At 41.1% G+C, this 22,015-nt stretch overlaps 1 protein-coding gene across 5 annotated transcripts in view; it reads right to left on the reverse strand.

Annotated features, from left to right (window-relative positions):
- The window catches only part of tns1a (tensin 1a), a 126,967-nt gene that overhangs the window by 90,793 nt on the left and 14,159 nt on the right, over positions 1-22,015 (reverse strand). For all 5 annotated transcript variants that reach the window (XM_024798865.2, XM_024798862.2, XM_024798861.2 and 2 more), the window contains exons 2-3: positions 6,255-6,369; positions 3,026-3,063 (exon numbers count right to left, since the gene is read on the reverse strand). In XM_024798865.2, coding sequence (XP_024654633.2) covers positions 3,026-3,063; positions 6,255-6,369 — 153 coding nt within the window. The remainder of the gene's footprint in view (positions 1-3,025; positions 3,064-6,254; positions 6,370-22,015) is intronic.

Here is a 22,015-nt window from a genome sequence, read left to right on the forward strand (position 1 = left end):
ACAGGTAACGAGTGGGGGACAGAAAAGCTTCTTACAGAAGACGTTACAGGTCTGTGAGAGCCAGAGATTTTCCTTGTTTGAGGTGACCAAATACTTATTTTCCACCCTAATTTACAAATAAATTCTTTACAAATCCTACCATGTGGATTCATGGATTTTTTTTTCACATTCTGTCTCTCACAGTTGAAGTGTACCTCTGGTACAAATTACTGACCTCTGTCATCATTTTAAGTGGGGGAACTTGCACAATCAGTGGCTGACTAAATACTTTTTTGCCCCACTGTATGTAGCAGGCACCAAAATAGATTATGCAAATATTATCTCATAGCATATGTTAAAACAATTACCATCATCACACCCTCATAAAAATCAGTATAGGTGCCATTAAAATACTATAAAAACACAGAAATGCTTCATAAACCCAAATAAAAAACCCTTAAAACCTTCAAGCAACTGTCATTCAATGCCCTGGGCAGTGTTTGGCATATAAAGGGGAAGTTGTGGCGAATTAAAATAATAAACACACAAAATGAAATCAGTGCAGCGCTGCAGTTATCTTCATGTCTGGTGAACTGCAAACTGCTGGCAACAAACCTCATTGTGCTTCATGACAAATTTACTGCTCAAGGTCAGCGAAGAGGCGGCCCAAAGCATTGCCTAAATTCACATTCGTATTTGCACAAATCGTAACCGCACTTTTACAACCTGAAACAACGAGCACGGCGCTGGCATATTTGTGTCCTGTTTGTTTTTGTTCAAGGGTCATTTCCCTGGATAAAGCCAACACAAATGTTTGCTCCCAAGTAAGTCAATATTGGCATTTGCACATTAACGCATCTCTAATTTTCATCCAGATTTACAATTTCCCTCCATCTACAGTCCTTTCCCTTCTGACACGCAAACCTACTCTCTTCTCAAAACATTTCCTGTCGGCTGTCTGTCACCACCAGAACGAATGACTCATGACGCTATCCTGATTATTCCCCAAATTGCCACCACAAATGACTTTGCCCGGTTTTAGAGGTATTTGGCAGATTTCTCCGTGGATGTTTTGGGAACACATAACTTTTGTTCCTATAGTAATATTTGGGTAGACGAATGGCTTGAGGGGAGGTTTTTTGGGGAGAGGAGTTATGAACTGGAGAGGAAAATAAAGGAGAGGGGAGACATTTCAACATTTTTCCCCACCAGTCACAACTAAAACCACTAAGTATACAGCCTTTTTACACTCTTTCCCTCCACCCTTTCCCTTGCTTCTCATTCACTCATTTCTCCGCTCCTTCCTTTTCATTTGCTCTCCCCTTTTTTCTTTATTTTTTGTTACCGCTGATTGGGATCAAATGTGGTGAGTGGAACTGTGATCCCACAGTCAGTCAAGAGGCAGAAATAAAGCCTTACATGGCGTATTTGCCCCCAAGTAGTTATTTTTTTTTTTTGCACATATATTTGAAGTCACTGATCCACCACAATATTAAAAACCACTGACAAGTGAAGTGAATAAAATTGATCATCTTGTTATAGGACAATGTTCTGCTGGGAAACCTTGGGTTTTGGCATTCATGTGGATGTCACGATGATATGTACCACCAAGCAAGACAATACGCCTCACACCACTTCAAAATATACTCAGTGACAGCTCGAGGAACACAACAAATATACCGAAATTATGATCCCAGTTCAATAGCACTATCAAAATCCAATCCCAGTAGGGCCCCACTGCTAATCCAAAGGAGCTGAAGACCATGATGCCAAAGTCCTCGTACAGGATACCCCGAGAGGTCCGATCTCCATGCCCCAAATGGTCAAAGTTATTTTGTTAGCAATGCATAGTTATGGCTGATTATGGTACAAGATAAAGCCACTATACTAATAATAATGCTTCATGCATAGCTGGTAAGTATCAGCAGTTTCTGAATGATGAGGTGTAATTGAAGTGAAATTAGGGGTTGATCTGAGTGGGCGATCATTTACAGTGAAAAATAATTGTGGGAAAACGAAACGAAACCACACAAAAAAACAGAGGGCTGCCAAGTACAAATGAGGCGACGATGTTTTCAAAAGATTTTTTTAAGTATATAAAATTGTTTTAAATTATATTTAAACTGATAACGTTATTTGTGTAAGGACATGTCACATGCTACTCAAAAGTAATCAGAATCATGAGTCTTTTTATTCTCTGTGTTGGATCAAACAGCCAAAATCTTAAATACTTAAATAACTGAACCATCAGATGCACCAAAACAATCTAAACAAAAATGTTAGTATTAATTTACAAAATATGGCAAATTGATATTTCTTCTTGTCTTTGCATTTATCTACTCCCTCATTTATTTTGCCTTTTGCGTAATTTTGTATTTCATGGATTCAATTATTCATTTTCAACCTGTGCTGATGATTTCAGCAGTTTTGGTCCCCCGTAGATGACCGTATAAGCACTATAACCCACACCATTACAAATGGTAACTGGTAAATGGCCTGTATTTGTATAGCGCTTTACTTAGCCCCTAAGGACCCCAAAGCGCTTTACACTACATTCAGTCATCCACCCATTCACACACACATTCAGTGTGTGAATGTGTGTGTGAATTACAAAGAAATCTAAGTGGAGATGTGCACTTGCATGAAGTTTATTAGCCAGCGTGCTGCTCTGGATGACGTCACACTGCAGTCTGAGGCAGGCAGGTTAAAGCTTTTTTGCCGGACTGTGCATTTTTCCATGCAGTGCTAAAATTGATTTAAACAGCCTGAAAAAACCCATAAATGGGCTTCGCTTAACATTTGCAATAGTGCTTCAGGAGGGGGAAAAAACCGTGTAGAAAAGCAACTTTTAAATTCCTGCTATTCCCGATGCAATGACCACAGTCACAGTTTATCTGCTGTATGTGTGGTGCATTGTATGTGCTTGTACAATAAGTAAAAATATGTGTACTTCTATACAGTAATAAGGTGTGACAAAGACTAGAATGCACATTGAAGACATCAGTCTCATCAGTAACAAAAGAAGACAGTGAAGATCGTGTCTTACCTTCACTTCACATTTCTTGTGGCAGGACAACCGGCACGCTGAAATAAAAGAGGCAGCATTATGTGCAGTTGTTGATTTACACCCACAGGAGCAAAAACCATTAACAACCGTAAAGAGATTAATGGATGTTTCCTTTCACATAGATCACAAAATGAAGCTGAAAGCAGCAACTGTAGATGTGTGCTCAGTATTGGAAAACAATTAAAGTGCTTAGATGGTGTGGAGAGTTTAGAATTGCAGCACTGTACTGCTGAATGCACTGAAACTGAAATAAGGTCAGCACCATCCCTGATGCCAACATGCTGTGGTGCTGCCCTCAAGTGGTCACATGAAGCAAACATCCATCCATCAGTTTGCATTTCACTACCTTAATGTTTCAGGCAAAAGGTGAAACATTGATGCAAAAATCAATAGCAAATGCAAGCCAAAGTGATTGAAATGAACACAGAATGTTGATTAAACAGTGATAAATTGGACTTTTAATGTATGTTCTAGACTGTTAATGGGTCACACTTGAATCAAGGTGGTACAAGTCTCCTCAGCACATAATAGTAACAGTCTGTAATCAAATTTTATTCATTTATTAATGCAAATTTGTCTTTTTGCATGTTTGAAGCAAACACTCTTTATGAAAGATGGTCAGAAGTTTCAGGTCAGAAAGGTTAAGCCTTTGCACAGAAACCTTCAAGCTGCATTCTTTTTAACTACCAGGAGGGGGTGAATCCTCTATTTGAAAACAGGTATATAGGTATGTGAGGAAACAAACCTTCTTCTTTATGGATTTATGACCTCACCAAACACTTTGAAGATACGCGTAGGATTCCAATCATTAGTTTGAAGTGTTACTGATTACAACACGATGCTTATTTTACAAAACAAAGTCCTATGTAGGGTAAAATACACAGGGTTGCTTGCTTTATGACTTTGCTTAATATGACTTTTCTCCCCCATTTTTAGTCAAAGTCAAATTTATTTATATAGCACATTTAAAACAACAAATGCTGACCAAGGTGCTGTACAATTAAGATAACTAAAAGACATAAAAACATAGGGAGACATGATAAAAGAAAAGAAAAAGAATCATAAAATTAGAAGATTTGAGTAAGATATAACATAGTTAAAAGTAATACAAACTCATTCTGATTTAAAAGCCAAGGAATAAAACTGGGTTTTCAGACGGGTTTCAAAAGTGTCCAATGTTGGGCAGGTCCTGATGTGAAGGGGCAGTTTGTTCCACAGTTTAGGAGCAGTTACAGCAAAGCCCCGATCTCCTCTGTGCTTTAATCTGGACCTCGGGACAGCCAGGAGCAATTGATCCGCAGACCTCAGTGATCTTGCAGGAGTGTACCAATTTAAAAGATCAGAAAGGTATGAGGGTGCTAACCCATTTAATGCCTTACAAAAAAAAAATCTTAAAATGAATTCTAAAACTAACTGGCACCCAGTGCAATGATGCCAGTATGGGAGATATGTGTTCACGCTTGCGTGTGCCAGTTAGTAACCGTGCTGCAGCATTTTGGACCAGCTGTAGACGGCTAACTGATGACAGACTAACACCAGAGTAAAGATTATTACAGTAGTCGAGGCGAGATGAAATGAAGTCATGAACAGCTCTGTCAAAGTCTCTAAAACAGAGAAATGGCTTCACTTTAGCAAAGATTAACCTTTTTGTATGTCTTTTGTTTATCTCATTCTTTGACATTCAAAGGGCCTCCCTGAGAGTTTTTTTAGCTGATTTTAAAGCAATGTATCTGGACGATTGCACAGCACATAGTCTTATTGTCACATCTAATCCTTTACAATAACCAGCAATGTGCTGCATAGCAACCCTTCCTGGTAAAGGACAACAAGGAGTTTTAGATAATTATAATTGTCCAGGTGCTTGTGAACATATAGTACACTATAGCTCTAGTTTAACAGGACAGAAAGTACAATAAATAAAAGCGTATGCCTTCTTTTCTTTTCTGTACCCATATCTATCACCCAGCGTCATTGCTACCCATATTTCTCACTCTTCACCCTAGCTCTGGCCCCCTCCCCTACCACTCATCCCTTTCCCCCTCTTTCCCCCTCTTATCTAGGCTAATGCAGCAGCAGCAGCAGCCATGCTAATTTTAACACCAAATCCTCAGCCAAAGCCCTATACAAGCCCATTCCCCTACTGCTGGGCTTTTCTCCCCGTTTGTCATCTGGCCTCTGCTAAAGACACTCTGTTTGTACTGTAGTTCAAAAATGGGGAGAGCAAGGGAAAGAGTGCAAAGACAGATAGAGGGAGACCAGAGAAAAAGAAACAGAGGAAATGTGAGGCTGCCTGGGAGTCTTCTAATGTTAATTTCCCTTGGACTTTTCTTGGAGTGACAATAAAACCTTTAGTACTTCTAAAATTAGACTCAAAAACATGTGACTGGATCATTGAGGAAGAGGGGGAGGCAGGGGCTCAAAGGCAAGAGGGAGAGAAAGCAAAGCTAAAACAGTAGACCAATGCATACATAAATAGAGCGTACAGCGTAAACAAAAAGGATGTGTATATTAAAAATAGACTTGGGGAGAAAAAACATTCAAATACAAATAAAACTTTGTTTTAAACCTTTCTTTAATGTAAACCTGAATGGCTTAAATTATGCTAGAATCAAGCTTTAGCTGACCTGCACTGAACTGAACTGTGCGGCAGTTTTTAGAGAGAAAATGCTTTCTTGATGCTAGAGGTCTGAGGAAAATGGCTAAAATGCTTCGAGCTGACCGGGAGGCAACAGTAACTCAAATAACACTTACAACCAAGGTATGCAGAAGAGTATCTCTGAATGCACAACACATTGAACTCAGCAGCACAAGACCATGTCCAGGACCTTCTTTTAGTCAGGCGATGGTGCTAACTTCTGTAATAAAGATGTCTAGGGGTTTGTTAAACTATTTGCCCACACTTTATTTTTTCACAGACTGACAATGTTTATAATAATGTTTCTTAAAGTAAAATTGGGTCATAACTCATAACATAACTGATATACATCTATTTACTGCCACTTCCAGGTTGCAGAAGCAGCAAGTCTAAGGAAGATTCATGTGAAGTCTAAGGAAGGCAGTTGTTATAAAATGGTCAGTTTTTATATTTATAAATGAATCTCACCCTCAGCCATTCTGGGAATCCAACCCCTGCCTGGTCATAATTTACTCGGTCTACTGTCTTACGTCTGCTCAGATCCACTTTAAAGCCAACATGCTAGACACCCACCTTTGCAGATGAGGCCCTCCTTGGTGATGGCCTGCTTGCATATATCACAACTCTTGGCCTTCTTGAATGGCTTCAGCTTAAAGGTGTGCGTGTGGACGCCCTCCAGCTCGTCGGGCTGCGGGAAGAAGAGGAAACGAGATCAGGAGTGCATCGCTACAAATCGATGGAAGCAGATCCAAAGCCAATCAAAACACATTCGATACATCTGGCTGCACGTGAGAGTTTCACCTCAACTTTTGATGATTTTTGGTTTCAGCTAAGCTGTTTCCTTGTGTCTTTGTTATACTGAATAGGAGGGTTAATGTCCGAAACAGTGATGCAACTCAAACAAGTCATTTTTCTACCTTATAAGGCCCAAAAGACTGTTGCGTGCAAATAAGTGCACTCACACTGACACACACACGCACACACAGAGACACAGCCCACCCAACAGCATAGGATATTTTCACTTTGAAGTTCTCTAATTAAATGACTAATTAACGATGGAGTGAAAAAAAGGCCTTACAGCAGCCAGCAACCTAAAAAACTCTAGGAATGATGCTTGCCTGTGTGTGTTCGTGTGTGTGTGTGTGTGTGCAGTATTGTTTGCAAGTGTGTGTCCGGGGCTTCATTTCAGAGCAGCCTGAGGACACAACAGCTCGAGAAACTGTGCAAAGCAGTGAAGAAGAAAAATCAAAAATATTGTTTTACGCATGCTGATGATGATGAAGAAGAAGATGGGGTTGCAGCTGCTGCGAGCATGTTGCTCATGACCAGGATAACAACTTGGAGGATCCCAAAAGACCCTTGCAAAATTAATTCCATGACTTGTGTAATTTATTCCTGACATGCAATGACATCTCGAACGCTGTGTTAAAATGTGGGTTTCTCTCCAAACAGCTGCACATTACTCAGAATTGATCTGATTAGTCTGTCCTGCAGCTTGGAAAATGCACTCAACGCACGAGTTTTTCCTTTGAAGGAAACCAGCCGATGAACGCTTCAAAATGTGCTCAGAATAGACGAGTTGGTTTAGGTTTCTGAATGTTTTAGGCCTTTATTTTCTTTCTGACTTGCTTATGTGGTTTGATCTGGTTTTATTTTATCATACAAAGGTCTGTGGGTTGCTTTGATGCAGTTACCCCAGTTCGTATGGCCAAAAAGACAACAGGCAAATCCCAGATCTCTTCTTTTGTCATTTCATCATGTGACATCATCACTCAGAATTGCACTTAAAGCAAACACCCTGCTAGATCTCCCTCTTTCCCTGTTGTCCAGAGCCCACTTTTCCTAACAGCCTCCTCTGTGAGTCATAATAATGATGCCATTTCCTTTGTGTATTTGTGCAGCTGGCCTGGTTTGGGTTGAGCTCGGCTGGGCTGTAAATCTGAGTTTGCTTTATTGAAAACAGTATTTTATATACACCTCCTTCCAGATATCACCTTGAAAGGATGCATGAATGAGTCAATGAATTAAGACATTCCTCAAACATTCCCACGAATATAAATCATTGCGAGGGCTTTGGAATATTTATTTCTGGCAAAAGGAGAAATCAATCTTTCTTAAGGTGACAGGGTCTATACCTGCAAACATAGTTTTGTTTTGTTTTTAACAGATTAACAGTTGAACAGTTAACTGATTATCTTATTCAACATAGGCAACATTGCTGCCACATCATGTTGTGCAAGTTGCTCACTGTAAATAGATCACTGATCACTTCTCCTACAGAGGAGTGATCGGTTTTAAGTTTTTCTGCTTTCTGTGTCTTTCTTTAAGTAGATAAACGCGCTAATTGTTTCTACTTGCACCAGTTTGTGTTGATGTCTAAAGGTAAGTCTGTAATTCTGTAGTAGCACACAGTAATTGATTTCGTTTGCAGAGCACCAACGATGAGGAGCTGTTTGGGGGAGGGGAGGTTCTTGTAGAAAGAGTAGCTCAGAGCAGCTTATTTAAAATGCACAGGAAATGCATGTGCACGTGTCCACAGTGCTCCTGAAATTTACTCATTACCACTCAGAGATTGTGGTCCATCTCTAAACCAAAGAACAAGTGACGTCTTACTTAGGACCACTATGCAACAGATAGCTTCTACTGCCACCTACAACATAACCTTCTACCACAAGTACTGTTTGAAATGCCGTGCTGTGGAACAGACTAGAGAAAACCTTAATTTTGTAACATTTTGCAAGGAGAATGGGGATCAATTTACGAAAAATGTGCAAATATACAAGAAAATGTCTAATGAGCTTCGAATGAGCTTAAAAGTCAATATTTAAGTAGTCTTCAGGAATAGTTCTCCAGGCTTCTTGAAGGACATTCAAAGCTCTTCTTTGGATGTTTCTGCCTTTTGTTCTGTTCTCTGTCAACATGATCCCACACTGCTTCAATAATGTTCAGGTCCGGGCTCTGGGGAGGCCAATCCATGACTGATGGTTTTCCACTGTGTGTTTTTCTATACAGGTATGATTTTACATTATCTCTCTTTTCCCCTTCCTTAAGAAGACTTCTTGATGGCCACCTATCAGCTGAGACTGTTTCTGATGAGGCTTCAGTGAACAGTAGATGGATTACCTGAAGAGCCAGATGAATATCTCAAAATCTGTGTCAAGCCTTTGCTGGATTTAGACCTGCCACTTTTTTTGTCCTCCATTTCCTTAAATTTTTAAGGACACACTCCAGAGAGTGAAGTAGAATAGAATAGAATAGAATAGAATAGCCCTTTATTGTCACTGAACATGTACAATGACATATAAATAGTAAGACAGCAGGATTAAATAGCAAACAGGAGAAATGTATACAATCAAGAGAAATATATACAAAAATAAGAAAAAGCCACAACCTAGTAAACAAAATAGTTGCAAAGTGCTTGGAAGTAGTGCAAAGAAAAGACTTGGTCTGAGTACAGAGTTCGTTTTTGAGTGGCCTGAGTGATGAAGGGTTACTCACGCCATGGCTTGGGGGTGTGGGGGGATGTTGTTTGCTAACAGTCTGAATGTCCCAGGGTAGGAACCTGTTTGTGAGTCTAGAGGTGTCGGACCTGATTGACGTGAGGGCTGCAGGTCAAACGGGTGGTGGGCAGGGTGCAAGGGGTCACCTGTGATGGCCCTGGTTTTCCTGAGACGGGGGGATCTGGTGATGGCCTTCAGGGGTGGCAGAGGAAAGTCACTGACTTTTTGGGTGGTATTAATTACCCTCTGCTTAGCCTTCCTGTTCTTAGTAGTGGCCCCTGAGTACCAAACACTCAGGCAGTAGGACAGCATGCTCTCCACTGAGGTGTGTGAGAAGGCCAGCAGCAGCTTCTTCTCCAGGTTATTCTTCCTCGGGATATGGAGGAAGTGCAGTCACTGCTGGGCCCTCTTTACCAGGGCGTTGGTGTTGTTGGTCCAGGTGTGATCAGTGGAGACGTGGGTGCCCAGAAACCTGAAGGTGGAGGCAGATTCCACCCGTTATCCTTTTACAATGGCAGGGGAGTGACCTGTCTGTGCCTTCTGAAGTCCATTATGAGCTCTTTTATTTTAATGAAGTTCAGCTTCATGTTGTTGTCCAAGCACCAGCCTCAATCAGCAAGTCGGACAGATTGAGGCTGGTTAGTGAAGAAATCTTTAATCCAGGAGCAGGTGGCAGGGGGGATCTGAAGGTGGTCAGTTTGGTAGTACAAAGACTGGACTTAAAATCAGCAAAAGAAAAAAAGCCAGTGTTCAAAGAAAGACTTTAAACAAACTTCAGTAAGCCTGAAGAACTATTGATGGAAACCACTTTAAAAAAAGTAAAAGAAAGTTTGGCTTCTTGGCAGAAAAATATAAAAACAAGTAGTGGCTCAAGACTTTTGCACATTATTATAGCTCACTGCTTTTTCCCATTGCTAATTTTAATCACTTCAACTACAACTAGACCTACTACATCTTCAAAGGACTGTAGGTATGATGAGGCTCACTGATGAAAGCTGCACTAAGTCATGTAATCCTTTGCTTCATCATCTTTGAGCTCATTTTCCTGTTGCTTTCCAAAGCTCCCTGGTCTTTTTTTCCCCTCCTCCGTGTGCTGCAGTCAATTTGGCTCAAAGCTCTTTTCAAAAGTGTGTTTCTCAGCGTTTTCGCTCCCATATCTCCCTAAATCTTAATGGCTTTTGTCACACTGTGACACTCTCGCTATAAGTTCCAAAGAGGAATCCTGGCTGACCTTGGCTAGCCAGCAGCACACACAGCATATTAGAACAGGTAACTTCAAACAAACAATATGCTACATGCATGGTGATAATTCATGTAAAAAATTAATTATGAACCACTGCAACATCTATCTCTCAAACAACCTTGTTTCTTCCATTTGTTTGTTCTGCTCAACAGCAGCAGCTCAGATTGATACAGAGGCAGACTAAACATTTTATCCATATACTGTGTACTGATTAATGGAGAATTGGTTGAACGGACAGATTCAAAAGTACTGTGCCAGGTGAAAACATGATATAGGAAAAAAATTAAAGTATTGCTTGATAGTGGTATAACGAGTATCTCCTCAACATTGTTTGCACTGACTTTAATCTTTTTTAGGGCTGTCAAAATTGAGAGCAATCAAAACAACTGCTGTATAATGCACTCCGCTATCTTTGTTTAATTGGTCACATGACTGCATCACATGACTAAAATGCGTCATCGTTTTAGAAAGTCTGATTTTCGAGTGTCCACAGTGCGATGGGGCAGCTCCGTTTTGAAATGTATGCGTTTTCAAGAGCGGAAAACGCCATCTCAGTGTGGACGGGAGGCCAAAACGGAGAGAAAACGATTAGTGTGGACATAGCCTTAGATTGACCAGTTAACCTATCCCCACTAACTGCATGTGTTTGGACTGCGGGAGGAAGCCGGAGTACCCAGGGAGAACCCCTGCAGACACGGGGAGAACATGCAAACTCCACACAGCTAGCACTGTTAGCTTCTGGCCCACTGTGATGTTTTTGTTTTGAAGATGATAAAATTAAGAATATATAGTAACCCTAGGGGTGAATTTCATACACACTGAAATCTGCTAAACCTGCTATAAACAGATTTTGTCATATGAATTGGTATTATCTATAGGTAGTGGATGTAATATTTGGTCCTAGAAACTTTCTGGTTTTCGTTTTCAACATGCATAGCCCATAGTTGGACATAACATAGTCAATGGGTTGTTGCTAAGTAACATGCAAAAAAAACCTAAATGATTGAATGTCACTCACCAAAACTCAAAGCTCACCCTTTTTCTATGGTCTTCTTACTGCTAACCATACAGCGAGCCACATATTTTGCATTGAAAATGTTCCAAAAAGCACCAACACCCCAATCACAGCCCACTGAAACAAATTAGCTAAGGCGCTATCTTTTTTTTTTTTTTTTTTTTTTTTTTTTTTTTTAAATGACATCAGAAACAGCAGTATGCGACATTACGTGATGGCAGAGCTTCAGTTCATCCTTTGTCATTTTTTTTTTTTTTTTTTTTTTTTTTTAATAAATAGGACAGGGGGAATGAATGAGAGAGAGAGGGGGAGAGAAAGAAAGAAAACCAAAGGGGAGAAGAGACGGTGAGAAGGGTGGGGAAGAGAGACAAAAAAAAAAAAAAAAAACAACTCCTGGATCACCTGTATGGAGAAAAAAAAAAAAACAAACAAACAAACAAACAGAGGAGACAGCAAACAACAAAGAGCAACATAATAATAGAGAAAACAAAGCACCATCACAATAAACTAGCTAGTCATAGATATCAGTATTTACTAAGTAATAAACGATATTGTGCAGCACGCAAGATAGACAGCGCACAGTGTGCTTTGAGGCAGCAGCCAGGAAAGCTTTAGTCCGCGTCTGTGAATACCCATGTGTGCATACCTGTGTGGATCAGCATGCTTGCATTCCAAAGGTTTCTCCATGTAATGATCTGCTAGGGAGTGTGGGGGGGCCACAGCCCCGTCCTCCAGGGTGTGAAGCGGGTATGGAGGAGATCAAAACTCCAGACATCCAGAGGCCCCCAGAACACAAGAGACCATGGAAGACCAACAGAGGGGCAGCCGCGCCACTGTCCCAGTAAGAGCTGAGGAGAGTCCCAGATGAGGGCTCGCCCAGCAGCCGCGGAGCAGAAGTCAGGGGGAGTTGCAGTGACGCGCCCGTGAGCTCCGCCGGCCCCCAGCTGCGCCTGAGTGACCGAGCCCTAGGCCGAGAGGCCGGGGGCACCCCACCTCCAAAGGGGCCCGAGCGAGCCCCAGGCCCCAGGCCCCGACAAGCGGCCGCCAAGGAGTGAGCCGGTGTGTACCCGGACGCCCACCCCCAGACACAAAGAACCACCAACACACCGACACCTGAGGGAGTCCGCCACCGGCAGGGGAAGTGGTGGTGGGTGGAGATAGGCCTCCAAACCTTGGAGGGCCTGAGGTGTCCCCAGAGAGGTGGCGTCTGATACCCAACCTGACATATAGACACAGACATACAGGCACACACAGACACAAACATCCATTCCCACCCTCATGCTCTCATATGCACTCACTCCACACTCAACCAACGTGGAGACAGACATAAAGAGACGCTGTACACACAATCACACTCCCCAAGCGTACTCTACAAACCGGGTCTAGGTACCCTTGCCCCTGGAGGGGGGAATTGCACCCAGACCCAGGTGGTGTTACCCTTTTCCCTGCGGTGGGGAGAGGCAGACCACCCCGACTCCGCAGCAGCAGGGAGGCCCCACACCCCAGACCGCAGTCGGACGGCCAACTCCTCCTACTAGCCCTCCCGCTCCAGCAGGCCGCAGAGAATGGGGGTGGGAGAAGACTCCAAACCTCCCTTCACCCGCTCATTGTAGTGTTGATGCATATGTGTTCTAAGGTGCAATTAAAACCCAGGAGGGCATGGAGCTACCTGCCAAGGAGCAGCAGGTAAGCGCATAGTCCCTCCTGCTAACCCTCAATGACTAAGTGTATTTAAAATTGAGAGGTGGGCAACGACGTCAGGGGTGAGGTATACACCCTGATGGTGATTTGGACTCCGTGATTGTGCCCACCCCCAAGATCCTATATGTATGTGTAATGAGAGTGTGAATAATGTGAATGTCTAAGTTGTGGGATAAAATTGAGGCAGAGGCAGCCAGAAGGGGACAGGGGGGGGGGGGGGGGGGGGGGGTAGCCTCCTCTGCACCCTGGTGACATACCCCCACTCCAAGGCCCTGCATGTGTGGGTGGTTGTGGAGGAGCGGGAAGAGGGAGGCAGCTGGAGATGGGGAGGGAAGGAGCTAAGGCGCTATCTAACAGAGAGTGGCTATACCTACTCATCTCTCAAAGCTTCACCTCTTATGTTGTATAGTGTAAGTTCAGTCTTAATAAAGTTAAAATGAGTAGGTTTTTATATTAAAAATTACATAAGTTTTTATAAAATAGCCTTTAAGTTATAGAGACAGAAACTGGTTTTGTAGCATGCTGTAGCATAAACATTTATTTCTGCTATAGAGCTAGACATGTTAACACAGCAGTCTATGGCGAGTGACTTACTTTTGAAGCCATTTTGGTGGCAATTCAAGAAACCTTTTAGTGCTTCTGTAAATCAAGACAATTTTTTACAGTGGCTAGCAATTGTAGTAACATTAGCTAGTTAACAGTTTTACAGTAACATTTCATATTACACTTAATATCAGTTTGTACATGCTCCAGATAGCTTTTCTTCAAATTATGTAATCCTCATTCGCTTTTGCGCATGTGCAGGACTGGAACGTAAGCGTTTTCGGCCGTTTCAATGTGGACGCGCAACTCTGTGAAAAAGACTGAAAACGGTAGTGTGGATGCGGAGCGTTTTCAGACGAAAACGCCATTTTGAAATCTATCCGGGCTAGTCTGGACGTAGCCTAAATTGCCCATGGTGTGAATGTGAGTGTGAATGGTTGTCTGTCTCTATGTGTTAGCCCTGAGACAGACTGGTGACCTGTCCAGGGTGCACCCCGCCTCTCGCCCTATGACAGCTGGGCTCCAGCACCCCCCGCGACCCTGAAGAGGATAAGCGGAAGCGAATGGATGGATGGATGGATCTGAAAGACATTCAGATTAAACATGAGAGCAAACACCTGCTTAAGACTGGCATTTTTTGCAGCGTGGGACTCGCTGAGCTTATAAATAGCCTTTAAAGGCTCCAAAGTCTCGATGTTAAAGATGAACTGGCAGAAAGCCGGCGGCTAAACCAATCAGACGTAACCAGCTGTGTCACAGTCAGGTGCCATGGTTACCTGGCTGCCACAGCAACTGGGGTCAACATGTCCTGTCAAACAATGATAGATGGGCTGGGGGAGAAAAAACATACAACCACAAGTTTACACACACACACACACACACACACACACACACACACACACACACGTATAAACATGAATGCACAGCCTGGCGCACGGGCCCACTGTGAATATCGAGACAACAGAAGTGCAAATGGCACTTGGATTTCTGCCATGTAGCATCTGGGATTCAACTTTTTTTTTTTTTTTAAAAAGAGAGAAGAAAGAGGGGAAGGGCCTCAGAAGCTGAAATGGCTAGTAATGAGCAAAGAGATCATGCGTTTACAAATGAAACGACTCTCTGAGTTTCTTTTTTTTCTTTTTTTCTTTTCTAGGAATGAAAAATATATCTCAAGCTCACACTTAGGCATGTAATCAAAAAGCTGCTTCAGTAATGAATGCCATCAGTTTCTTAATCTTCCATGTCAGACTGTATCATATGGTATGAAACAACTTGCTTCCTGTGAAGCTAAAGTTTCGCCAAGAAATTAACGTTCAGGATGTTGGTAATCTCTCCCGAAACCTGACAGCACCAGCATATAAAAACATTAAGGTTTACCAGAGCATTTACATTGTCTACATCCTTTTACAAACCACGAGGTGATCTGACCTCAAGTTGATTCAAGTTGAAAAAAAAATCCAACTTGAATCATGCTTTTTCATGAATACAACATGAACCCAAGCAAAATGCCTTCTTTTCAGCATTATGGAAAGCTGATGTTACTTTCAGTGGTATTGTGATGACCCTAAAAAAATGCATTTTGACATTTTTAGCACACAGCAGAGGACAGCAATGTAAAAGAGAAAGAAAGCTGTCCTCTGTGTCGTGCTAGAAGGAGACTCCCACGACAGGCTTGAGAGAGAAAATGGAAAAGGAAGTTATGTGGAGAGACAGAGAAACCGAGACAGAAAAAGAGAGGCTCAAGGTAAGGGAAATGGATGGATCTGGAGAAAAAATAGAGGGAATAATGGGACAGAGTGGACAGGCTGAAAGAGGAGAGGAGGGGTTTCTCTGAGTATGTGTGTCCTGGCATATAGACAGGAGGCCCAGTAAATCAAGGCTGTGTGCTCTTCTCCCCCAGTTGCACTTAGCTAATGAAAAGCATCACTACGCCACCTCGACCGCGACCCCACTTAGAGCAAAGATGTGGGAGGAGGAGAGGGGGGACGACTTTCTCAAAGGCATCGTTCTGTCCTTCTGATCAGAAATTATACATGAACATGAACTAGTCCTGGAAAACACGCATAAAAGTCATTTATATCAATCCACATATATGCACATGCTGGACTGTTGGTGATAGACACATTTGTATCGTTTGTATCTTGGATGACTGCTTCGTGTATTTCGAGAAAGCATCTTGCTTTTATATTCACAGTGATTCACATGGATACCCACACGTGGCAGGACTTGAAGAGTATATTAAAGTATTGTGAGGAACCACCTTTAGCAGCAATAACCTGAAGTTATTGTTTTCTGTATGACATTATCAGTCTCTCAGATCATTGTGGAGGAAATTTAGCCCACTCTTCTATGCACCGTTACTTCAGTTTATTGAGGTTTGAATTAATTTATGCAGAGCTCACTTAATGTCCAGCATTTCAGTTAGGCTGAGTTCTGGACTTTGACTAGAACATTGCAGCACCTTGACTGTTTTCATTTTCAGCCATTCTGTGACAGATTTGCTGAAGTGATCATCTTATCGCATGAACCAGATATTTATCTCACTTGCTAATAATCAGGAAACAAGCACATTTGATTACCAGCAGATGACTACTACTGATTCTCTTAATTCCTATGGAGGCAGTATAGGTGTACATAGTTTTTTTTACAGCACTGTTTTGAGTTATGTGAAAACTTTTTTTTTTGCTTTACTGCATCTGCCCAGGAAAAAAAAAAGAAAAACTTCTATGAACTAAGCCAAATACAAAGCTAAAAGAAAGTAATTGGCAGATAGACAAACCAGCTGACTGCTAATATTGCTTTGCATCATTTGCAGAAAATATAAATCATTTGCTAACAAGTTAACAGCCATTAGCTACATAAATCTGTGGCTGCTTAGCAATTTGAGGTGTTGGCACCATTTAGAGCCTTCTGAACAGTTTGGATCCCTGGATCAACAGGCTACTTTAGCATTAGCTCATGACTTAACATTCCAGCCTTTTCTCACTTCTTGCTACTAAAAACGAAGTTTGGCCAAAATGCCAAACTCAAAGCTTCAAAAAGGTAGACCATGCATCAAATTGCTAATGTCACAGTGGCTTTGTCCATATTTTGTATATAGGCCATACTGACACTACAGTTTTTTAAATAACCAAAACGTAATTAAAGGTTAGTTAATTTGAATACTATATTAAGTTAAAATGTTAAGGCTGTTTATGCTAAAAACTATATTTTAGCCTTGATACATTTAGCTAGCTTGTAGCTACAAAATCTGTTAGGAAGCATAGAAATAATTTTCCTTCGTTATATAATATTAATGTAAAAGTGTAAGAAAAACAATGCTGTGAATATGCTACATTTACATTATCAAGAGACTACATTTTAAAACCTAATAAAATGGAAGCTCTCATATTACATTTACTAAAAAATTACTAACGTGTGCTGAAACACAACTGGGGCATAGGTAATATTTTTGTTGGGTACGTAGCTTAAATCTTACTATATCTTTCTTACATCAAGATATATTGAACCTGTTTTTCTGGCTATGTTTTTATTATTATTTATTATGATATAAGAAAATGAAACATATGGCCATCTATAGCCCATCTATGGTCACCAGTTCTGTCTGAATAAAGTATGGCACCAAACTCAAGAAGCCCTTTACAGAGAGCCTACACATATTTATACCAATATTTGTCAAGAGAAGAAAGCCTCAGTGTAAGGGTACGTGTTTGTAGTCGACACATCCTGTTTATGCAAGGTGCCTTTTGAGCTGCTACATCTGGCAGCTCAGAAGGCACCCTTTTCGCATAAATCCCGGATGTTCAAATCTGGAATCTCTCTCTCATACACACACACATATATATAGGAACATAAATGTCCCCACATCCAGCTTCATTCCCATATTCATGCAGACCTCCACATATGGTTCCACTTATAGCACAGTCAGAGGAAAGTCTTTCTGCATGAATTGAAAGAATGGTTGGAGGAAGGAACAAAGATGTGCAGTATTATCCTGGATAATGACGTAATTTGACACAAATCCTGGAGCTAATTAATTTTTCAGCAAGTGTCCCCCTATGCGCAATAAACATCTCCAAGAGACAATAGTGAAGTAAATACAATCATTTAGAAATTAAAGTTACTAGCTGGAGACATTTTTACCCGAAGGTTAGGGGTTTTCTGCATCATATTTAACAAAATGTGCAGAATGCTTATCAGCAATGCCATGTGAGACAGAAATGAGACATGATTTTCCGAATGAGTGACTACCTGGCTGATAGATGAGTCGGACAGATGGAGCAAATGACTCAATATGTAAAAAAAAAAAAAAAAAAAAACAAACTGTGGGGGGAGGGGGGTTACCAACCAGTCAATGATTCAATGAAACGAGCATGAGGAACAGGCCCACAGAAATAGAAAAGCCCAGCACCCCCCACAAGATGAAAAAGCAGAGCCACACCTGCTTTCAATTTCAACCAAATTGAAATTCGGTCAGGAACAATGGGCGCCTTTGTGAGACATAGAGCGGGAGCAAACAAGACGGAGAAACATAAAAAGAAACTACAGAACCAGGATGACATTTGTAATGTTTGTATATAAGAGTCTGTGACAGCATTTACATGGTTTGAGCAATTACTTATTGTAGAAAAAAAGTTTTCCTAAACACATGAAAGCTATGGTGGTGCAATGGATTGTTCAATAACTCTTTACTGAAGCTGATGTCTTTACCAGAATCTGAGTGAAGAGCAGGAAACACTTCTATACGCTATTTGTGATCATTTTCACGGAATTCAGAGTCTTACGTTTGTTTATCTGATGCTTTCATACTTTAAATATACTTGTACTCTGCTGCATGTAACATGTGACTTAAGTACTTAAGTACACTACGCAAGTCAAATACCGGTACTAAAGTATTACTTGAGTTTTTGCATGTAAAATACATTCAGGTGTTGTTGTGTGTAGAACAGGTAGTACTTGCGGCTTTCTAACATAAAATTGTGTATTTTAACCCAACCTAAGATCTTTATGTAATGTTAACTAGTCAGTTTTTTTCCAATCATACAGACGCAAACCACTTGCACTTTTGCGGTCTTCATTTCAGACATTTTTCTACATTGCTGTTTTTGAGACTGTGTGAACAAACCGCTGACTCTACATTTTATCTCAAAGACTAGTTGTTCACTGTTTTTTGTTTAAAGAGCCCTGCAGCAATTTATCATAGCAGTTTCATAAAAGTGACACTCTCCTAAGAGGTAGAAGAAACAGTTGTCACCATCATCAGAGTACCAGGTGAGATATTGTGAGTTTTAGGCCATAGTATGAGTCAAATTCCTATTTCCTAAGACTCAGCTAAACAGCACCTTTTGTGTAATTATTAGTGTAATTCTTCATAGCTTAGATTTGACAAGGGGATGGAAACACTCCTTAGAGATTTTGCTCCATATTCACATGACAGCATCATGCAGTTGCTGTAGATTTCGCAGTTGTACATCCATGATGTGAATCTCCTGTTCCTCCACGTCCCAAAGGTGTTCTGTTGGACTGAGATCTGGTGAAGGGCATTTGAGAACAGTGAAAACATCTTCAAGTTCAAGTAACCAGTTTTGAGACATGGTTATTCTGTTGGAAGCACCCATCAGAAGATGGTACACTGTATTATCCTGGCCATAAAGGTCATAAACAATGCTCAGTTGGAACTAAGGAGCCCAAAATGTGCCAAGGAAATATCTCTCACACCATTACACCACCAGGCTGAGCCGCTGACACAAGCCAGGATGGAAACATGATTTCATGTTGTTTGTTCCGAATTCAGACCCTACTATCTGATGTCTGATATCAATCAGAAATCGAACCTCCTCAAACCAGGCAAGATTTTTCCAATTTCCTTTTGTCCAACTTTGGTGAGCCATGAATCCTTTTGAATATTTCTGTCAGCGTCAGACTTTGTTCACATTTAAACTCTGCATCACCTCACTGTAAACTCTGCTCCTGCTGCCAGCCTCCGCTCTCGAACTCTCTCTGAAACTGCAATCTCAGACACACAGATGGCATATCAAACAGCTGAAATTAGCACTTTGGCTATCATCAGTCCTCAAGAAGCTTTGCTCTGCTTCTTTCACCAGCTTTAGGCAGCACAAAACTAAGGTTTCCCAACATGATCCTTGTCAGTTTGATGTTGTGCCGTGCCCCAACATTTATGAACATTTCCTTTTATAGTAAATAACAGAAGGGAGCGTGAAATGCCTTATCAGGATAGTCATTATTCTGGTTATAACCCCCAAGGGGCCTTCTTCACTGTGATTATGGCTACATTAGTGATTGCCAGGAAAGAAGTGCCCATAATCAGAGACTGTTACAATCTACAGACATAGTTTACTCAAACAACACTTTAAGAACAAAACCAGACAAAATATATCCTTTCCTGTCTACCTCTATACACTGTGGGCATATGAATCAATGTAAAAGAACACACAAAAGACAGGAGTTCAAGATATTTTATTTATACTGCTGAAGCCAACAACCCCAGCGGACTCACTGACACTGTGGGCCAGTTGCCAGATTGTAGTATATCCCAACATCAAGCATCAGCAAGTTGAGGAACACTTGTGTGTGTGTGTGGGTATGTGTCTCCGTTCTCCTCACTGCTTATGTGTGTGCAGCCTAGAAACATGTATATCTGTGCGTGAACCTGTGGGCGAATACTGTTTCCACGAGCTCGCGATACAATCAATACAAGGGGCAGACTGAGAGACACAAAGATCATTGGGCTGTGATCATGAAGTCTCAGCTGCTTATAATCATTAGTCAGCTGCTAATGAACTTAGAATCCATGTTTGCTAATGAGCTCTCCTCTCTTTGAGTCCATCTCTGGGGATTAAAAAGCAAACAAACACGTAATCATAGCGAGTACAGGACAAGAACACAACAAGGATGCAGCTTTGAAATGTAAATGTGGAAATGCGCATTACAACTTTGTGCATGTTATTGAAGATGCTCTCTTTCATATACCTTCAATTTGCAGCTTTCTGCTACTTCTACTACTTATAGATGCTATTAATGTCTGATTAATTTATTAGTCAACTAGCAGTAGCTTTAGCAGTTTAAGCTATTGACTGTTGCAGTTATATCAAAAAAATACATATATTATTTTCATCTCAGCAAATGTGAGTGTTTGCTGATTTTGTTTGTCGTGTATACCCATCACCAACTTCATCAGGTATACCTGTTCAACTGCCCGTAAACACCAATGTCTACAGTAGCAACTCAAAAAAGAGAGAATGCACAGACTGCTTCGAGCTGATAGGAAGGTAACAGTTATCCAAACATCCACTCATATAGGTATGCAGAAGAGCATCTCTGAATGCACAACACAATAGTCCTTGAAGCAGATAGGCAGCAGAAGACCACACTGGGTGCCACTCCTGTCAGCCAAGAACAGGAATCTGAGTTATTGGCTTACCAAAATTGGACAACAGAACATTGAGAAATCATCGCCTGGTCTAATTAATCTCAATTATTTCTGCAACCGTCAGCTGGTAGTGTCAGAATTTGGTGTTAGCAGCATGAAAGCATGGATAAATCCCTTGGATCAGCAATTCATATTGTTGTTGGTGGTGTAATGGTGTTGGGGATATTACTTGATTCACTTAGAGAATGTTGGAATGTGGGGTGATGGGGAATTTGCATCTTTATTATTACTTTTTATTGATTTATTTTTAACATCTACAGAATCAATATATGTTAATCACATATTGCTTTTGGATGTTGAATATTAGCAAGTGAATTGGAAATAAAGTACCTGAATTTCAGAAGCAGGACCACGCCTCCAAACACACTCCTTCCGGTTCTCATCTATATATTATCCCCCAGATTACGTGGCCCACCCTCCCTCCCCTTTTCAATTCTTTAACTTCTTCACTTCTATTTAGTACACGGGGATCTGCTAGGCTTGGGAGCCGCCGCCAGTCCCCTTTGAGGCCTTCCCCAAACTGCAGCTCAATTCATCTCCAAGCCATTCACCTTTATCTACTAAAACACTGTCAAACCTCAAATGAGGACGTGGGCCCAGCGAGTGAAACAGCATTTAACCATGTGGATATGGTAGCTGTGTTACATCAGTTCTGCACAGCTTGCTGTCCTTAGACAGTAAACGTGATGAAACCACTCAGGAAAAAAAAACGCATATATATTGTTTATCATGACTCTGGTTTAAGGTGGGTCACTTATTTTTTAGATTAGTTTTAGATTAAAGATTTCTTTGTTTCCCTCACAAAGGAAGAAAGTTTTAGTATAGTTTTGTAGGAAAACACTGGTATCCATCCAGATGTTCACAATCGATGCAGCAATGATT

Source organism: Maylandia zebra, linkage group LG23 (assembly GCF_041146795.1).
Source record: "Maylandia zebra isolate NMK-2024a linkage group LG23, Mzebra_GT3a, whole genome shotgun sequence".
NCBI classification, from domain to species: domain Eukaryota; kingdom Metazoa; phylum Chordata; class Actinopteri; order Cichliformes; family Cichlidae; genus Maylandia; species Maylandia zebra.